This window comes from Poecilia latipinna, unplaced genomic scaffold (assembly GCF_001443285.1).
Source record: "Poecilia latipinna isolate Pla-1442-1.1 unplaced genomic scaffold, P_latipinna-1.0 Scaffold625, whole genome shotgun sequence".
Classification (NCBI taxonomy): domain Eukaryota; kingdom Metazoa; phylum Chordata; class Actinopteri; order Cyprinodontiformes; family Poeciliidae; genus Poecilia; species Poecilia latipinna.
This window is the reverse complement of record NW_015113241.1, coordinates 143,969-157,972: the sequence shown is the minus strand read 5'-3', so window position 1 is coordinate 157,972 and position 14,004 is coordinate 143,969. Positions and strand designations below refer to the sequence as shown.

At 37.5% G+C, this 14,004-nt stretch overlaps 1 protein-coding gene across 4 annotated transcripts in view; it reads left to right on the top strand.

Moving 5' to 3' along the window:
- ncoa1 (nuclear receptor coactivator 1) overlaps positions 1–14,004 on the top strand; it is a 48,160-nt gene that overhangs the window by 3,349 nt on the left and 30,807 nt on the right. For 3 of the 4 annotated variants that reach the window (XM_015043322.1, XM_015043321.1, XM_015043319.1), the window contains exons 2-3: positions 5,383–5,596; positions 13,430–13,535. In XM_015043322.1, the coding sequence (XP_014898808.1) occupies positions 13,447–13,535 (89 nt within the window). In that variant the 5' untranslated portion in view covers positions 5,383–5,596; positions 13,430–13,446. Of the gene's footprint in view, positions 1–5,382; positions 5,597–9,038; positions 9,391–13,429; positions 13,536–14,004 lie in introns of those variants that run through there. The other variant, XM_015043320.1, reaches the window with a different exon arrangement.

The following is a 14,004-nucleotide window of genomic DNA, read 5'->3' as shown; positions in this document are numbered from 1 at the left end:
GTCAACAATTCAAGACCAAAATCAAATTTAAAATATGTTAAATGTTTGAACATTTTAATGTTTTTGTAAATTTAGCAGTTTAAAAATCTGAAACTTTGGGCCAATATCAATATCCAATATTATTATGGGATATTGATTTGGGTGATAACCAATATTTTTATCAATAATATTTGCACCATACATATTTTCCTTCCCTATAATAACATGTAAAAGGTTAGGGAAATGCACTTTTAAATGTTGTTGAAATAAACCATAAATAATTATTTTATTTACAGGTCATTCTATCAATTGTTCAGACGATTAATTGATTAATCGTATAAAAACATAGTTTTTAAAAAAAATTATTATTAATATGCGATATTGGAAAAACATTATTAGTAATTTATTAAGTTGCGATGTCAATTAATCAAATTTTCTGTTTGTGAAGATTCAATTTTTGGAAAATCTAAAAAATGTTTCCACTAACACATTTCTTGGATTTCCAGCTTGTTTGACAACCGTCTCAAATTATTGGAAAGAAAAAGCCAGTTTTTAAAAGATGTTTTCTGTCATTTGTAATTTTTAAGGAAAGTGAGGAGAAAATTAAAATTAGAAATTGGATTTGGTGTAAAAAAATTGGAAAATGTTAAGTTTAGACCACATCGGCCCGCCGGCGGTACTGGTCATGTTAGTTAGTAAAACTCCCACCGGATGTTTACAAGCACCTTGTTGCTGTGTGTGTGTGTGTGTGTGTGTGTGTGTGTGTGTGTGTGTGTTTCTGTAGGGGGAGGAGCTGGTCATGTGGTGTTTGTTTGGTCATGTGACTGTAATCGGAGGATTCCTCCTCCTTGTTTTGGTGTGAAGTGACAGCAGGTGGATCGGTTTGAGCAGCATCTGCAGTGTTTGTGTCGGAAGCATCCCAGCTGGGCCTCACGGAGCTGAGATGGAGCCCAGATAACAGGCAGGTTACAGAGTTCAGCTTGTTTGGCTCAAAGTTTCTAACAACCTTGAGAGTAAAGCTGCCTGTAAGCTACAAAACAAAGAGTTGTAAAAGCATCAGGAGTGCTCTCTGTTTGGCTGATCTCATCAATCCTGCAGAAAAATCAAAAAATGTTTATATTATCTGGAATTAAGCATTTTAGGATTAACTTCACAAGTTTAAAAAGTGAGGTAAGGAACAGAGATGTTAATTGGCAGGTGGAATAAATCATTTCTTATTAAACATGAGGTGTGAAGACAAGCTGTTGGTAGTGTGAGCCTTCCTCATCCTCCTCCTCCTCCTCCTGTCTGAGCGCTGCGTCTGTTTGGAGACTGAGCAGCCATTTTAGCAACCTGCCTGCTGCTGCTTTCTTCTGCAGGAGCTGCTTTAGGTATTTGTGTGTTTTAAATCCCCAGGATGTCAGCGGACATTCTTCGCTTTCATTTAGCTTCTCTGAATAATCCCCAGCATGCTTGGTGGCAACTTTATTCTGCACACGCTTTGAGGCTTTTTTAAAATGCATTTCCTCCTGTGCCTTCATTTTAGTCCAACATTTTTGTCTGATCATTTATAAACAAAGTTAATTTATAAATGAAGTTCATTTTTTTATTAAAAAATTGTTTGTTTGCATCTTTTTTTAATAATTTTTGCTCATTTGAGCATTTGTAATCTGCCATATTTGCTTTATCAACTTTGAAATGATTTAACATCTTGACTCTTTAACTGAATAAAACACTCTAAAGTCTGAGTGATGAGGACATTTTTCCTGTTTCCCCTTTACTTAATTTGTAAAGCCTCTGAGCTTTTTTACAGTGAATCACTAATGGAGAAGACTAAACATGTCCTAAAACCAGTAAACTGTAATTTTTCTTGACATGTAGAGGCAAACATGAGAAACTATGCCAGCATCCTCTGCTGGCATAGTTTCGGTTAATGTTTCTCCTCTCGTCTTTGCTGCTTCTGCTGATAAATTAGTTATTCTCTCAGAAAATGGTGGACCTAAACTTAATTTGTTTTGATTTTTCGGTTTTCTTCTCGCTTTATTTTGAGATGGAAAAAACATGAATTATGTACAAAAAGAAATGGTGTTGGGTGCATTTCTGCTTCATTAAAGTATGTTTAAATCAAATTCGGAGCATGAATGCTTATTTTAACTGATATGTTTTTTTGATATAGAAATAAAAGCTGTGTTTTACTGTAAATGAATGACCTCTGACATACATATTTTACATTCGCTCGTCTGTTTCTGACGTTATTGCCCGACCTTAAACTTTGTCCCTGCTGGTTACCGTATGCAGAACATAATCAGTGGCTCGGCCTTTGCTCTTTATTCCAGAAACATAACAATTTGGGAATTTTTTGTCCCGCCTCAGTTAAAATGCACTTGGATAATTTCAGTTTGTAGTTATTATTGTCATATTTGTGGATAAACAGCTGAATAAAGGAAGCAGACATCTCACTTCTGTGTTTATTCTGTCCGTCTGTTTTCACATGGCACACCATAATAAAATGCTTATTTATATATTTTTTCATTTATATCTGTTAAATTTTCAAGGATGGATAAAGATAAAGGGTTAATCTCGATTACTTGAACATAGAATAATCCTGAATAAGGCTGGGCATTATCAATTTACAATTTCATTGCGACATCTTGTGGCACTAATGTGATAATCAAGATTATGATTAACAAAAAATATTTATTACTTTTTAGGTAACTAAAAACATTCCCATTTGAAATAAGCTGCTTCAGGGTGCCACTTAAAAAATATGATTTATATTTAAACTGAACTGCACACAGTAGCTGCATTTAAAGTTATTTTCTCCTGACGTTCATCGGTAGATGCATTCTGCGCTGTGATTGGCAGTTGGTGGTTACCATGGCAACCGGCCACGTTTAGTATGTTTTTAACTGTTGGCAGAGTTAATATTGTGCATTTCAGCTCTTTTAATTGTACACATACATATAATTTATTGATTTATGTTGCTTATTTGGGGAGCTTTCATTGTTTCATATTCTATTCGGTATATATAAGTTTCTGCTTTCAATTGTAAAATCCGTCTCAGTCCGATAAGTAAAACTATGTTTTCGCAGTTCATCAAAAATAATTTTAAAATTACTGCATAGATTTAGTTAAATTTAAGGCTTTAATTGCATTAAAAACATGAAATTTAAGGACTGAAATAATGATTATTTTGTTGATTAATCTATTCAATTATGGATAGAACATATTTACAGTCAATAAGGTTTTATTGTTTTATGTTAAAAGTAAAAGACAATCTTAAGTGCTGCTCTAAGAATGTTATTCTTTTGACAAATTGCCTTTTTTGAAAGCTCACTCCAGTTAACAGTTAATCGATTACTAAATTAGTTGATGATTATTTCAATAATAATCGCTATTAATCATTTCATCCCTAGAAAAGATGCAGCGTCAGATGCAATGAACTGGAAAATGTAGAGTTAGAAACTGGAAGGAAAAGTTTGCAGACTAAGGCACATGACTTAATCTTTTGTTGAAATACCATAAAAATGTATAATAGTTGCTGGGTTTACTGTCGGTGGCATTAAAATTTGATTAGCAGAAGCCTTATGCTAACCAGTTTGTGTTTCTGGAGGCCATGTTGTTTTTGTTTGGTCATGTGACCGAGGCTGCCTTCCTCAGCACCTGCCTGAGTCGGCCGCAAAATCAATCATTGTTGATCTATTTATTCACTGGAATGTGCATGACTAGATCTTATGATTATGTTATGAATGGTAGGACTAATTTGTACTGAATGCAGCTAACCACACGATGCAGTTTGTACTCTTCACACCTCTATAATGTCACATAGACCTTGCACTTACTGCAGGCACTGATAGACGAGGCATAGAAACTGTCACGTTGTTCCAAAACAAACCAGCTGGAGCTCCAGTCCAGCCCAGGTTCAACAAACGGGGTGAAGGACAGACAGATTCATCTGAAATATGAACAAATCACAAGAGATATGGTGAAAATTACGTTCAGTTTTCATCCAAAAGAGAAACTTATTCGAAATGTCCCTGCTAGTTTGTCAGTGACTGCTTGGTAAAAGCAGCAGCTATGCCCAGGTAATCTCACAATATTAGTCAAAGACCAGCTTTGTTTCACCATTTCTCTGAATTAAATGCCAAATTTCTTCAGAAAACAGTTTGAAATATTGCAAATCAGAGACGGACCAATCACATTTTTGCGCCCGATACAGATTTTTGCTTTTCTTTACGGTCTGACTTGCTAATTCCAGCTTTCTGGGCTAAAACTCTTGTAAGCTCTTCTATATGAATAGTTTAGTATAGCAAACACTACCTGCAGTAGAGGAAAAGAGTTTCCATGATAGTAGCTTTGAATCCAACATAAAGTAGAAATTATAATTGTTATCCCTATTTATACAATAAAGCATCTTTAATCTGATTCCTGATAAATTCACAGACCTAAAGAGTTGAGATTTAATGTGTTTTAATTCGCATGAGGGAACATAAACAATCCAATCTTTCAGTATTTGGTCATTAGTCAACTGATTATGTAAAATAACACTTAGCTAGCTACCTGTACTATCCCTTGTTCCCTCAGAGCGGTGCGGTTTGGTTCTATTTTGTTTGTTTCCATAGTAAAAGTGGCCTATAGAACAGGATTAGCCTGAAACTGCTTTAGCCGTACTCAGGATATTTTTGATGTTGGCACCTCCTACTGGTGTGGCATTGGTACTGTAGGGTTTCTGATTGGAAATGCCTAAAGTTGGTGCGGTTCAGTTTGCTCTTTAGCCCGTTTCAGTTGAAGCGGCCTTTAAGATCGACCAGTACCACACCATTCCTCCTGCACCTGATGATCCACAGGACAATGACACGATGGAGTGAAGCTCCTGGCATCACTCAGCACAAACGTTTCTAAAGTATCACTACAAAACCCGTCATGTTGATTGTTAAATATTGGGCTGTAGAACTCCAAAGCAATGTTTGGATTTCACTGCTCTGTTTATTTTTACCTGCACATTTCAGCCAATTTTAAAGACTTTTCAGCTTTTTATTAATGTTGATATTTATGTTATTTATCATGAACTCAAAGCAATAAGCCAATTATTCTGTTTATCTGTGAGTGTATTAGGGCTGCAGATTATTTTAGTAATTAATTCATCTATTATTCTGACGATTTAAAAAAAGATTCATTCTCTATAAAGGTTTTGGCTTCCTTTCTGCTCTGAATGTTTTTCTTTTAGCGAATAGTCTTGTTTTGATTCTCTATATTTTAGCTGACAATAAATTGTTCACAAAATTAGTTGCCGATTATTTCAGTATTTGATTAATCACGATTAATTTGATGAATCGTTTCAGCGCTGGACTGTATCGGTATAGGAAGGGCTTCTTTAACCAGTTTTTCTCACTGGTGTTTTCTCTGTTGTCCCCTCCATGTCAGAGGCCGGCTGGCTTCTCGGCTGGATGGTGCCATGTGACAGTACGGCGGCGGAGCCCTAACCTCATCGCCGGCGCTCCATCGCCTCGACTTTAAGCCGTTCGCCCTCCAGTGACCTCACCTGCAGAGTCCCCTCCACCCGTTTTATCTGTGGAGAGAGCCCAGAAGAAGGCCCCCAAAGCCACCACATGACTCATTCACTGGAGCCCTGGACCAAGTAGGTGTATCAGGTTGATCTGTCCAAAATGTCTAACATGTCTTTAGACTGCAGCTGATAATCTACCTCAGGCCTTAAAGGCTGGTTTCAGCTCCTACTCTTCCAAATCAAACTGTAAATCAACTGTATGTATATCTTGTACAGTTTTCACTGAGTTACTGCTTTGAATGTATACTCTAGTTAACAAATGAGTGCTATCGATGATTATTTCAATAATCGATTAATCCAAATATGCTCGTAAAAATGAAAATAAGAGCTGCAGACTCTTTGGAATGCATTTCCCATACCTGCTTGTATCAGCCGCCTGATGCCCAGTAGGACTGTGAAGCAAAGCGATGATGGACTAAACTTTCTAATGATCAGATTTTTCTTTAATTCTAAAAAAACATCTTTGATTGTATCCTAAAAGCACAATATTTGTGCATTCCCTTCGTTCTGTAGGGTAAGACTCAAAGCTATGCCACTTCTTTTGACATTTGAGGTTTAGTCACAGAGTTTTTGGTTTTTTAAACCCAGAAAACACAATTGTTTGATTCAAGTACTTTTAAAATTAAAATGTTAAATTTTACAATTATTTTTTGTTTTGTTTGTAGGCCTGAACGATAAATTCTCCCAAATATTATTGCAAAAACAAAAATGTAATGTTTAAACCACTTTCAACTGATTTTACAATAATAATGGCGCATTAATGCAAATACAAACTGTCAAAGTAAAAAAAACAAACTTTCATTTCTAGAGAATATTTAACTGGAAATAAACAAAACAATAATAATTTAAATAAATGATGAAGTCCCTGTAACCAAAATTACATCTCAAAAATATTAATCATTCAGTTCAGACTGGAAAATCAGCCAAACGTGCCAATTCAAAATATTTTTTATTGGAATTTGCAATGCAGTGATGTGTTTTAATAAAGCATGTAAAATAAAATAAAATTACCCCAACAATGCCATTTTGTCAGTTGGGACTTTTGTAAAAAATAAAATAAAACTAACGACTCCATATTGGATGTCTGATGTTTGCAGCATTTTTCAAAGTATTTAGTTTTCAACTAAATTAAATGGGGACATTTCTTGTAACGATTGTTGTCCAAATGAAAATGATCTTGCTCATTTTCATTGATCATGTGATTTATTGATTTATTGCATATCTTGACAGGCCATAAAAAAAAGAAAGCTGGATTTGGTGAAGTTAAGTAGTTGATTATTTTCTTAGATGTTTCCTCTGCTTAACTTCTGCGTCTGTTCGTGGCGTTTTCAGATCACAGTTATTGATGGGAAAATATTAACCAAATGAAAATGATTTCCATGCAAAAAAATCACCATAATTCTGACAAGTGTAAAAGTGGGAGTTTAAGCTGCTGTGATTGAGTTTTCTGTGTGTTTATATGGTTGTGCTTGTCTGTAAGCAGTTGTTGCACAGATAAAGGAGCCTCTGTGGGTCTCTAACTTCAGACCTCGTATCCTATACACCGCGGACTTTGGCTGCGTGTTGTGGTGTCTGTGGAGCTGTGTGCGGTCCAAGGTTATTTCTTACTGCCGGTAAACATCCTGGTTCTGGTGTACACAGATGGTGGGGAACAATGGACTGGAACTGGACAGAGCATTCAGTTGGAAAAACAAGAGGAACACAGCAGCGTTTTTCTCTGTTTATGGGTTTGGATGCAAATCTTCAATATGACGTCACATCTAGGTGTCTGCTCTGTCGGTAGGGTGAACATTTTCTCACTGTTGTTTTACTTCCTCTGACTTCATTTTAAAACACTGAATTGGTGAAAAGTGACTGTAATCGATTCTTCCCACTGTAAGCACGTCCTCACCAAAGAGGGTTGTTGTTGGCTAAGTGTTGCTGTGTTCACTGATCAGAAAAAGATTAGATTCTGGAGCTTCTGATAATTAGATAATTTTTATGGTATTTAGTGTTGGAAAAGGGACATTTAAAAAAAACAAAACACATTCTTCTAAAAATCATCATTATCTCTGATGATGATGATGAAGGATGAAAAGGTGGCGGTGATCTACAGTAGACCTCCAGGAGCGTGTTCCCCAGTTATTTGTGATTTTTTTCTGGAGCATATCTGAAACATTTGAAAGAAAATGCAGCTTGGAAAACTGAAACACCTCGGTGCAATGGACTAAGCATTCACACCTGCTTAGTCCAGTTCAATTGAACTCCAGTTTGTTTAGCAAGGTGTGAACGCGCAGACAAACAAAAAGCAAACTGTAGTCTATTTAAAATTAAAAATTTTAGTTTGGTTGAAGTGAATTCTGGTGCGGATCAAATGATTATGTGAACTCCAAGTTGACTGGAGCAGGAAGTGAGCTGCACCGCGGGGCATTCTGGGTAAATGCAACCAAAACCAACATGCTAGGCTGGAACTAGCGGGAGAAATAGTTCTATAGTCTTTCGCCAACAACAAAAGAGAAATCCTACATCGACTCCATTTTTGTTTACATTTTGTGAAGAAGGAAGTTGTGCTCAGTGTCTAGTTTTCTTCAGTTGTTCTTGTTGCAGCGCCCCCACAGGCGAGGAAGGGAACAGCTGCTATTTTGGTCCCCAATCGAACCAAATCTACTGGACTATCTGGTCTGAAAAAACCCTTTGCTTCTGATAAAAAACCCAATAACAAACCTTTAAATGAGTGAATAATTTACACGTTTAATAACAAAACTGAGCTCAGAGGGAGTAGAATGACTTCTGGTTTGTCATGTGAAGAATTTGTTCTGGTACATTTAAGTAAATTACTTTTTTAGTTCATAGAAGATTCATAATTAATTTACAAACTATGCCTATTATAAGTTATAAAATCCACCTGATTGAGCAGTTAGTTACACTCTGCTTCATGTGAAAGTCACGTGCGTCGGACATTTTCAGCAGCAAACCTGCACAAAACGAGCTGCTGCTGATTTCACCTGGTCCACATGACGATCAGCTCCTCAGAGCGTGATGAATAAAGGAGCCGGAGGTCTGACTGAGGCTGTTTACTCTCTGCTTTATGTCCTGACATTCAGGAGGGGCCGGCCTTAGCAACAGTGACTGAGCAGCTTCTCAGAGGCTGAACCATCTCCCCGCAGCAGAGAGGGGTGCACACGTTTCACACTAAAACGATCTGGGAATCTCTCTTTATTTCAGGCTGAATATACATGTTTGCAGCTTGAATTTGATCAGTTATTGAATTTTTAATCAAAAACCTGTAGTTTTACTTATGTAACTATCCCACACCTCTTCTGCTTTCATCTGTTTTCATGTTTTCATGATTTTTTTGAGAAAGTTCACAAATGAGGAAGTGAATGAACTATTCAGTCTGCCAGGTTTTTTTTTTTTTTTAAAAGACGCATCACCGAATCATATTTCCCTCTCAGTCACAACATGATGCTCAAATTAGGATGATGTTTAACCGCGGCATCCCTTCCCTCTTTTACCTCCTTCTCCTCCCACGATTTCTCTGATAATCCTCCATCTCTCGCTGCCCACTCTCCGCCTGGTGGTCTCTCCCTCACTCCCCTTGCAATCCATACATTTGCACGCTTTTGGTTGGCTTTCTGTGCGATGGCAGCCTGCAGGATGGGAGGACGACGGAGGGAGAAACCCTAAAGAGGAGACAGTTGGCGTTTGTAATGGGGCGGCTGTGGATTTTACGTCTCAGAAGGCTGACTCTGCTTTTGCTGCTGCTGTTTGTTCTTCATCTTTGCTGACTGAAGGCTCAGTCCTCCTCTTCCTCCTCCTCCGTACGTCACTTACAGAGAGGAGGGCGGGAGAGGTCAGAAGCTGCAGGAGGCTGACCTCTTCTACAGGTGTGTGTTTGTGCGCGATGGGAGCTGCAAAGGTCTGTGTGTTTTCTGCAAAGCGTGACATGTGGGCTGTGCTCGGCCTGCAGCTGCAGCGACTGATGGTCACTCCAGCCACATGTTACTGGCTTTAAAAGTTGTTGAGGGCATTTTGAATGTTAACCTTATTGATCAGAGAAGGAAATGTGTTTATGTTTTGGAAATGAGGAGTATTTCTTGGATGTAGATTTAGTGATCATTTGTAGCAAAGGATGCTTCTAACATTAATCCTTTCTGTTTGACTTATTGATATGATGTGGATCTATTGATTATTTGTATCAACTGATTCAAAAAGTGATTAATTAGACATTTTTTAAACAGTTTGAACCTGGTGAAGCTAAAGGAGTTCTGGGTAGAACAGATTCTCTTAAATGCAAAATGTAAATATTTTTTGTAGGTTTTTGCATATTTATTGCTCTGAGTGTTGTTGTTTTAGCAGATTTTCTTTTTTCAGTGCTAAATTAGTTGAAGATTATTTCATCAATCGATTAATCACAATTAATGTGATTAATCGTTTCACCCTAAATCAGATTGAATCCCGTAACATCCAAATTAGTTAAATTCACATCACACAGAATATGCTTCTAATGTCAGTGAAATAAAATAGTTTGATTATATAATGCCATATGGTGAAAGGTGACCCCACTTGACTCTTTTTATTTTCTAATTTAACTAAAAAGCAGCTGTGATTCCCAAACACGGAGCTGATGTTTGTGTTATCTGCTGAGTCGTAGCGGAGCTCTCGATTTAGAGGATGCCTCCTTTTTCTCCTGAGGGGGAGTGAGGGTGATCTGAGGTAAAAATGTAAACGAGGCTCGTCAGGGAGAATTATTGTCCTCAGAGCAGCTTGACCTCACAGCCATACTTTATACTTCTGTAACATTCCTGGTGAGTTTTATCCTGGATTAAGAGGTTTCTTTACATATTTGTACTTGGGATGACTCAAATTTTCTTGAAATTGGTTAAAAATAACTTCATTTTCTGTACTTTTGATCTTTTTTTGACCGTTTCTTCCTTTTAAATGAGATGTTTTTCCCCTCGGAGCTGCATGTTGATTCGAACCACTACAACGACATAACATCAAATTTGTGACGGCAGCACAAGCGTTTTAACTTTAATGCAACGTTTGCTTTAATGGATCCTTCAGGAACCTTGTTAACTCCTGTGTTTCGGCAAGTGTTGCAGCGTTTCAGTTGCCATGTCAACCCTCCTGATGAAGCCACAGAGATGTTGCTGCTCAGATATTTCCCACTTTGGGCACACGTTGAGGAAGAATGTGAGAAAAATGACAAAAACCTTAAGGAGGATGTTGGACACGTTGAAGCTCTGGTCTGGATTTTGAAGTATTTTCCAGAATATTTGAATGAATATTTGATTCCAGTCTCCACTCATCCATATTTTCAGTTTTTTTGTTTTATAGACTTCATGTTTAAAAACAGATGTGCAATAAATGCACCATTACTTTTGTGTTTATGCTAAAAAAGGTTTTAAAAAGACTCAAATCAGGAAATTCTGAATCTGGCACCAACAGCAAAGTGACCGGCAATCAAAGCATGTAGTCACAAAATATAAGGAAACCACAATAAGGTCAAATTTTCAACAAAATGCACTGTGCTGTTATTTAAGAAAGCATACTCTGATCCAAAGGGATGTGCAACTGAGTAGGATAATTTGACAATTTCACAAAATGTCCATATTTGTGCATTAAAAACAGGCTATTTACAATAAGTGGAAACTCTAAAATAGTAAAATCAGTGGAAATACAGGAAGGATCTAATATACGGCCACTTTGTGCACCCAGGATGCAGCAGTTTGTCATTGAAGCAGCTGAACTTTCCTGAAGTCCCAATAAGTTTGGACATGGAAGACAATGCTAACATAAACTTTAGGATGGAAACTTATGATTCAGTAATCAATTATTCTAACAATTAATTGATTGATTGGATAAAAATGGGCACATTCCTTTTTTAAATAAGAAAATGAACATTTTATTGCCTGAACTGCAGAACTACAGCATTCCTTTAGTGAAAACTTGATCATTTGTAGCTTAATTATTGCTCTGGATGTGGTGTTGGTTCAGCAAATGTCCTTTTTTAAGAGTCTGTAATCTCCAGGTGGCAATTAATCGAATACCAGATGAAGTTGATGATTACTTCACGATTAATCGTTTCAGCCTCATTTGAATTTATTAATTGAACACAGATAAATTGCTGACAAAGTAAAACCTGTCCAGCTGACTGTACAGATTGATGAACAAAACCAGATTACAGATACAATCCACAATTCAGAAGCATTTAGTTTGATTTAAAAAGTGTAAAGTAATCCAGTGAGGCCGTAAATGAGAAAACTTGCATAAAGCAGAGTTAGTAAATCCTCATGTTTCCAGTTTCTATTCTGCACCTTCATGTTACTGTGAAATTGTAGCTTTTTCTGCAGAGATGAAGACGACAGATTAGAATAAATTGGATGACATCTTAGTTTAGTGTCGTCTGTCTTCGCTGTAATAATTTCCCATGTAGGATAACAAATCAGAATAATTTCTCTCTGTGTATTTGAGCGATCTGACTGATTTTTTATGCTCGATCAGATCTGAACTTGGTCCAAATGTCCCAAAGTTCTTACTGTACACTGAAAACACAAGGTTGGAGGAAATTAAACTTATAGAAATACATTTTAATCTCGGCCTCATTTTTTATTTTTTAGCATCTTGAGCTAAAGCTAAAACTTTCACTGCTGCCTCTATCAATTTTATCATATTAGAGTATATCTGTGTTAAAATTAACAGTTGGACTCAGATAGCAGATGTTTTTTTTATTTTTTTTATGGACCCCTGCATGTTATTGTTTACATCCGTAAACGTCAAGCATGTGCAACCGCTGGAGGGCGAAAAGACTGATTGTTTTACTTTCCATCCACAGCCACTTTGCCACGGTAAAACGATTCTGTCAATTAAATTAAAATTAAATGAAACCCGGAGATGTAGCTATTATTAATTTAGTGCAGAGCGCCACAGCAAAGGGAAGAAGAAAGTAAAAACAAAGCTTTTTTTTCCCGCTTTGTGTCGGCTTCGCTACACGCAGACTCGTTGCCATAGCAACTGGCAACACCATTATGTGTTTCAAGATTCAACACCAAAAAACACTCAAACATTTCCCACACAAAGAACAGAACATTCAGTCGGTTACAGTTTTATGTTTTTAGACTTAATTAGTGACCGCTGTGGTAGATTAGCTAACGCTGCTATCAGCTAAGCTAACACAGCAGTGGTAAATTAGCTAATAGCTAATTTAAACGCCTACTGTACTGATGATCTGTCAGAGTTGGTGTTTAAATCACCTTTTTAATTTTGTAGCTGAACCCAAACGCCAAATCCCACATGACATCTACATCTTAAGTTTGTCAAAGTCAAGCTAGCATAACTGAACTACTTCCCTCTCCTCACCATTTTTTCCTTAATTAAAACTTTTTCCTGACCTTGTCATGTAAACAATTAGTAGCAAAGCACTGTGTCCCTTTTTCTTTTATACATCAGGCATACATTTAAGATTTAGCGCGTTGAAGTGATAAATTGACAGCTAAACCAATGCTAGTCATCGTTAGCAAGCAGCTTTTCGCCTCTGGCAGGGAGACGGGGGCGGGATCATGGCGTCACGCTGCACGGCGTCCACAGCCGTATATCAGGCTTGTTTTAAAGTGTCATGGATGACCTCCATATTCTGATTTATGCCTTTTTTAATCTTGGAGCGTGTTTAATTACCTGTGTCCTGTACATATCCCATACCTCCGTGGTCCACATGCGATAAATGTAAGTGCTGCTGTTATGCAAGTTTGAGCCGTATAACTTTATTGCATGTAACTGCAGCTGTTAATGGCATTTCTTCAGGATATGTCTGTCGGCTCCTGTCATATTTGTTTTTTTGGCGATATGAGGATTTTTTTTTTTGAGAAATTGTTCTTTAAAGTTCTCAAGATGTTTTAATTAAAATGCGGTTTCCCCTGTGTTCAGGTCAGTCTAAGCTGAAAATGAGTGCGGTTGGGGAAAGCCCCCTGGACCCTGCCACGCCAGAGTCACGCAAGAGGAAGGGCTCGCCATGCGATACATCGGGGCAAAGGTAAGCATGCAGCCACGCTGCAGCGCTGATAAACATTACGTCACAGAGCTGAGGATCATTCAGGCTGTAAACCTCAGCGATGGGTGAAAACATGAACCGGATGGCGTGAAAACAGAAGGCTGCAGTTTGGGGTTCAGGCTGGGAGACGATTTCCTGAGGAACCAGAGAAAACTGGAGTTACTCCGACTCTACTGCAATGCTAAAAAATAAAACGTTACGGTGTTTTATTATTTGTTGTTTTTTATCTAATGCAGTTTGTTGGTTCGTCTGAAACCAGGAAGTTTAAGGTTTTCATGTGATTTGGGTTTCAGTACGAAGATCCATAATCAATAAATGGTTTTAGTGATTGAAGGTTTTCCATTCAATCGTGTTCAATTGGTTTCCTTTCCACTGTCCGTCCATCCATCTATCCATCCATCCATCCATCCATCCATCCATCCATCCATCCATCCATCCATCCATCCATCCA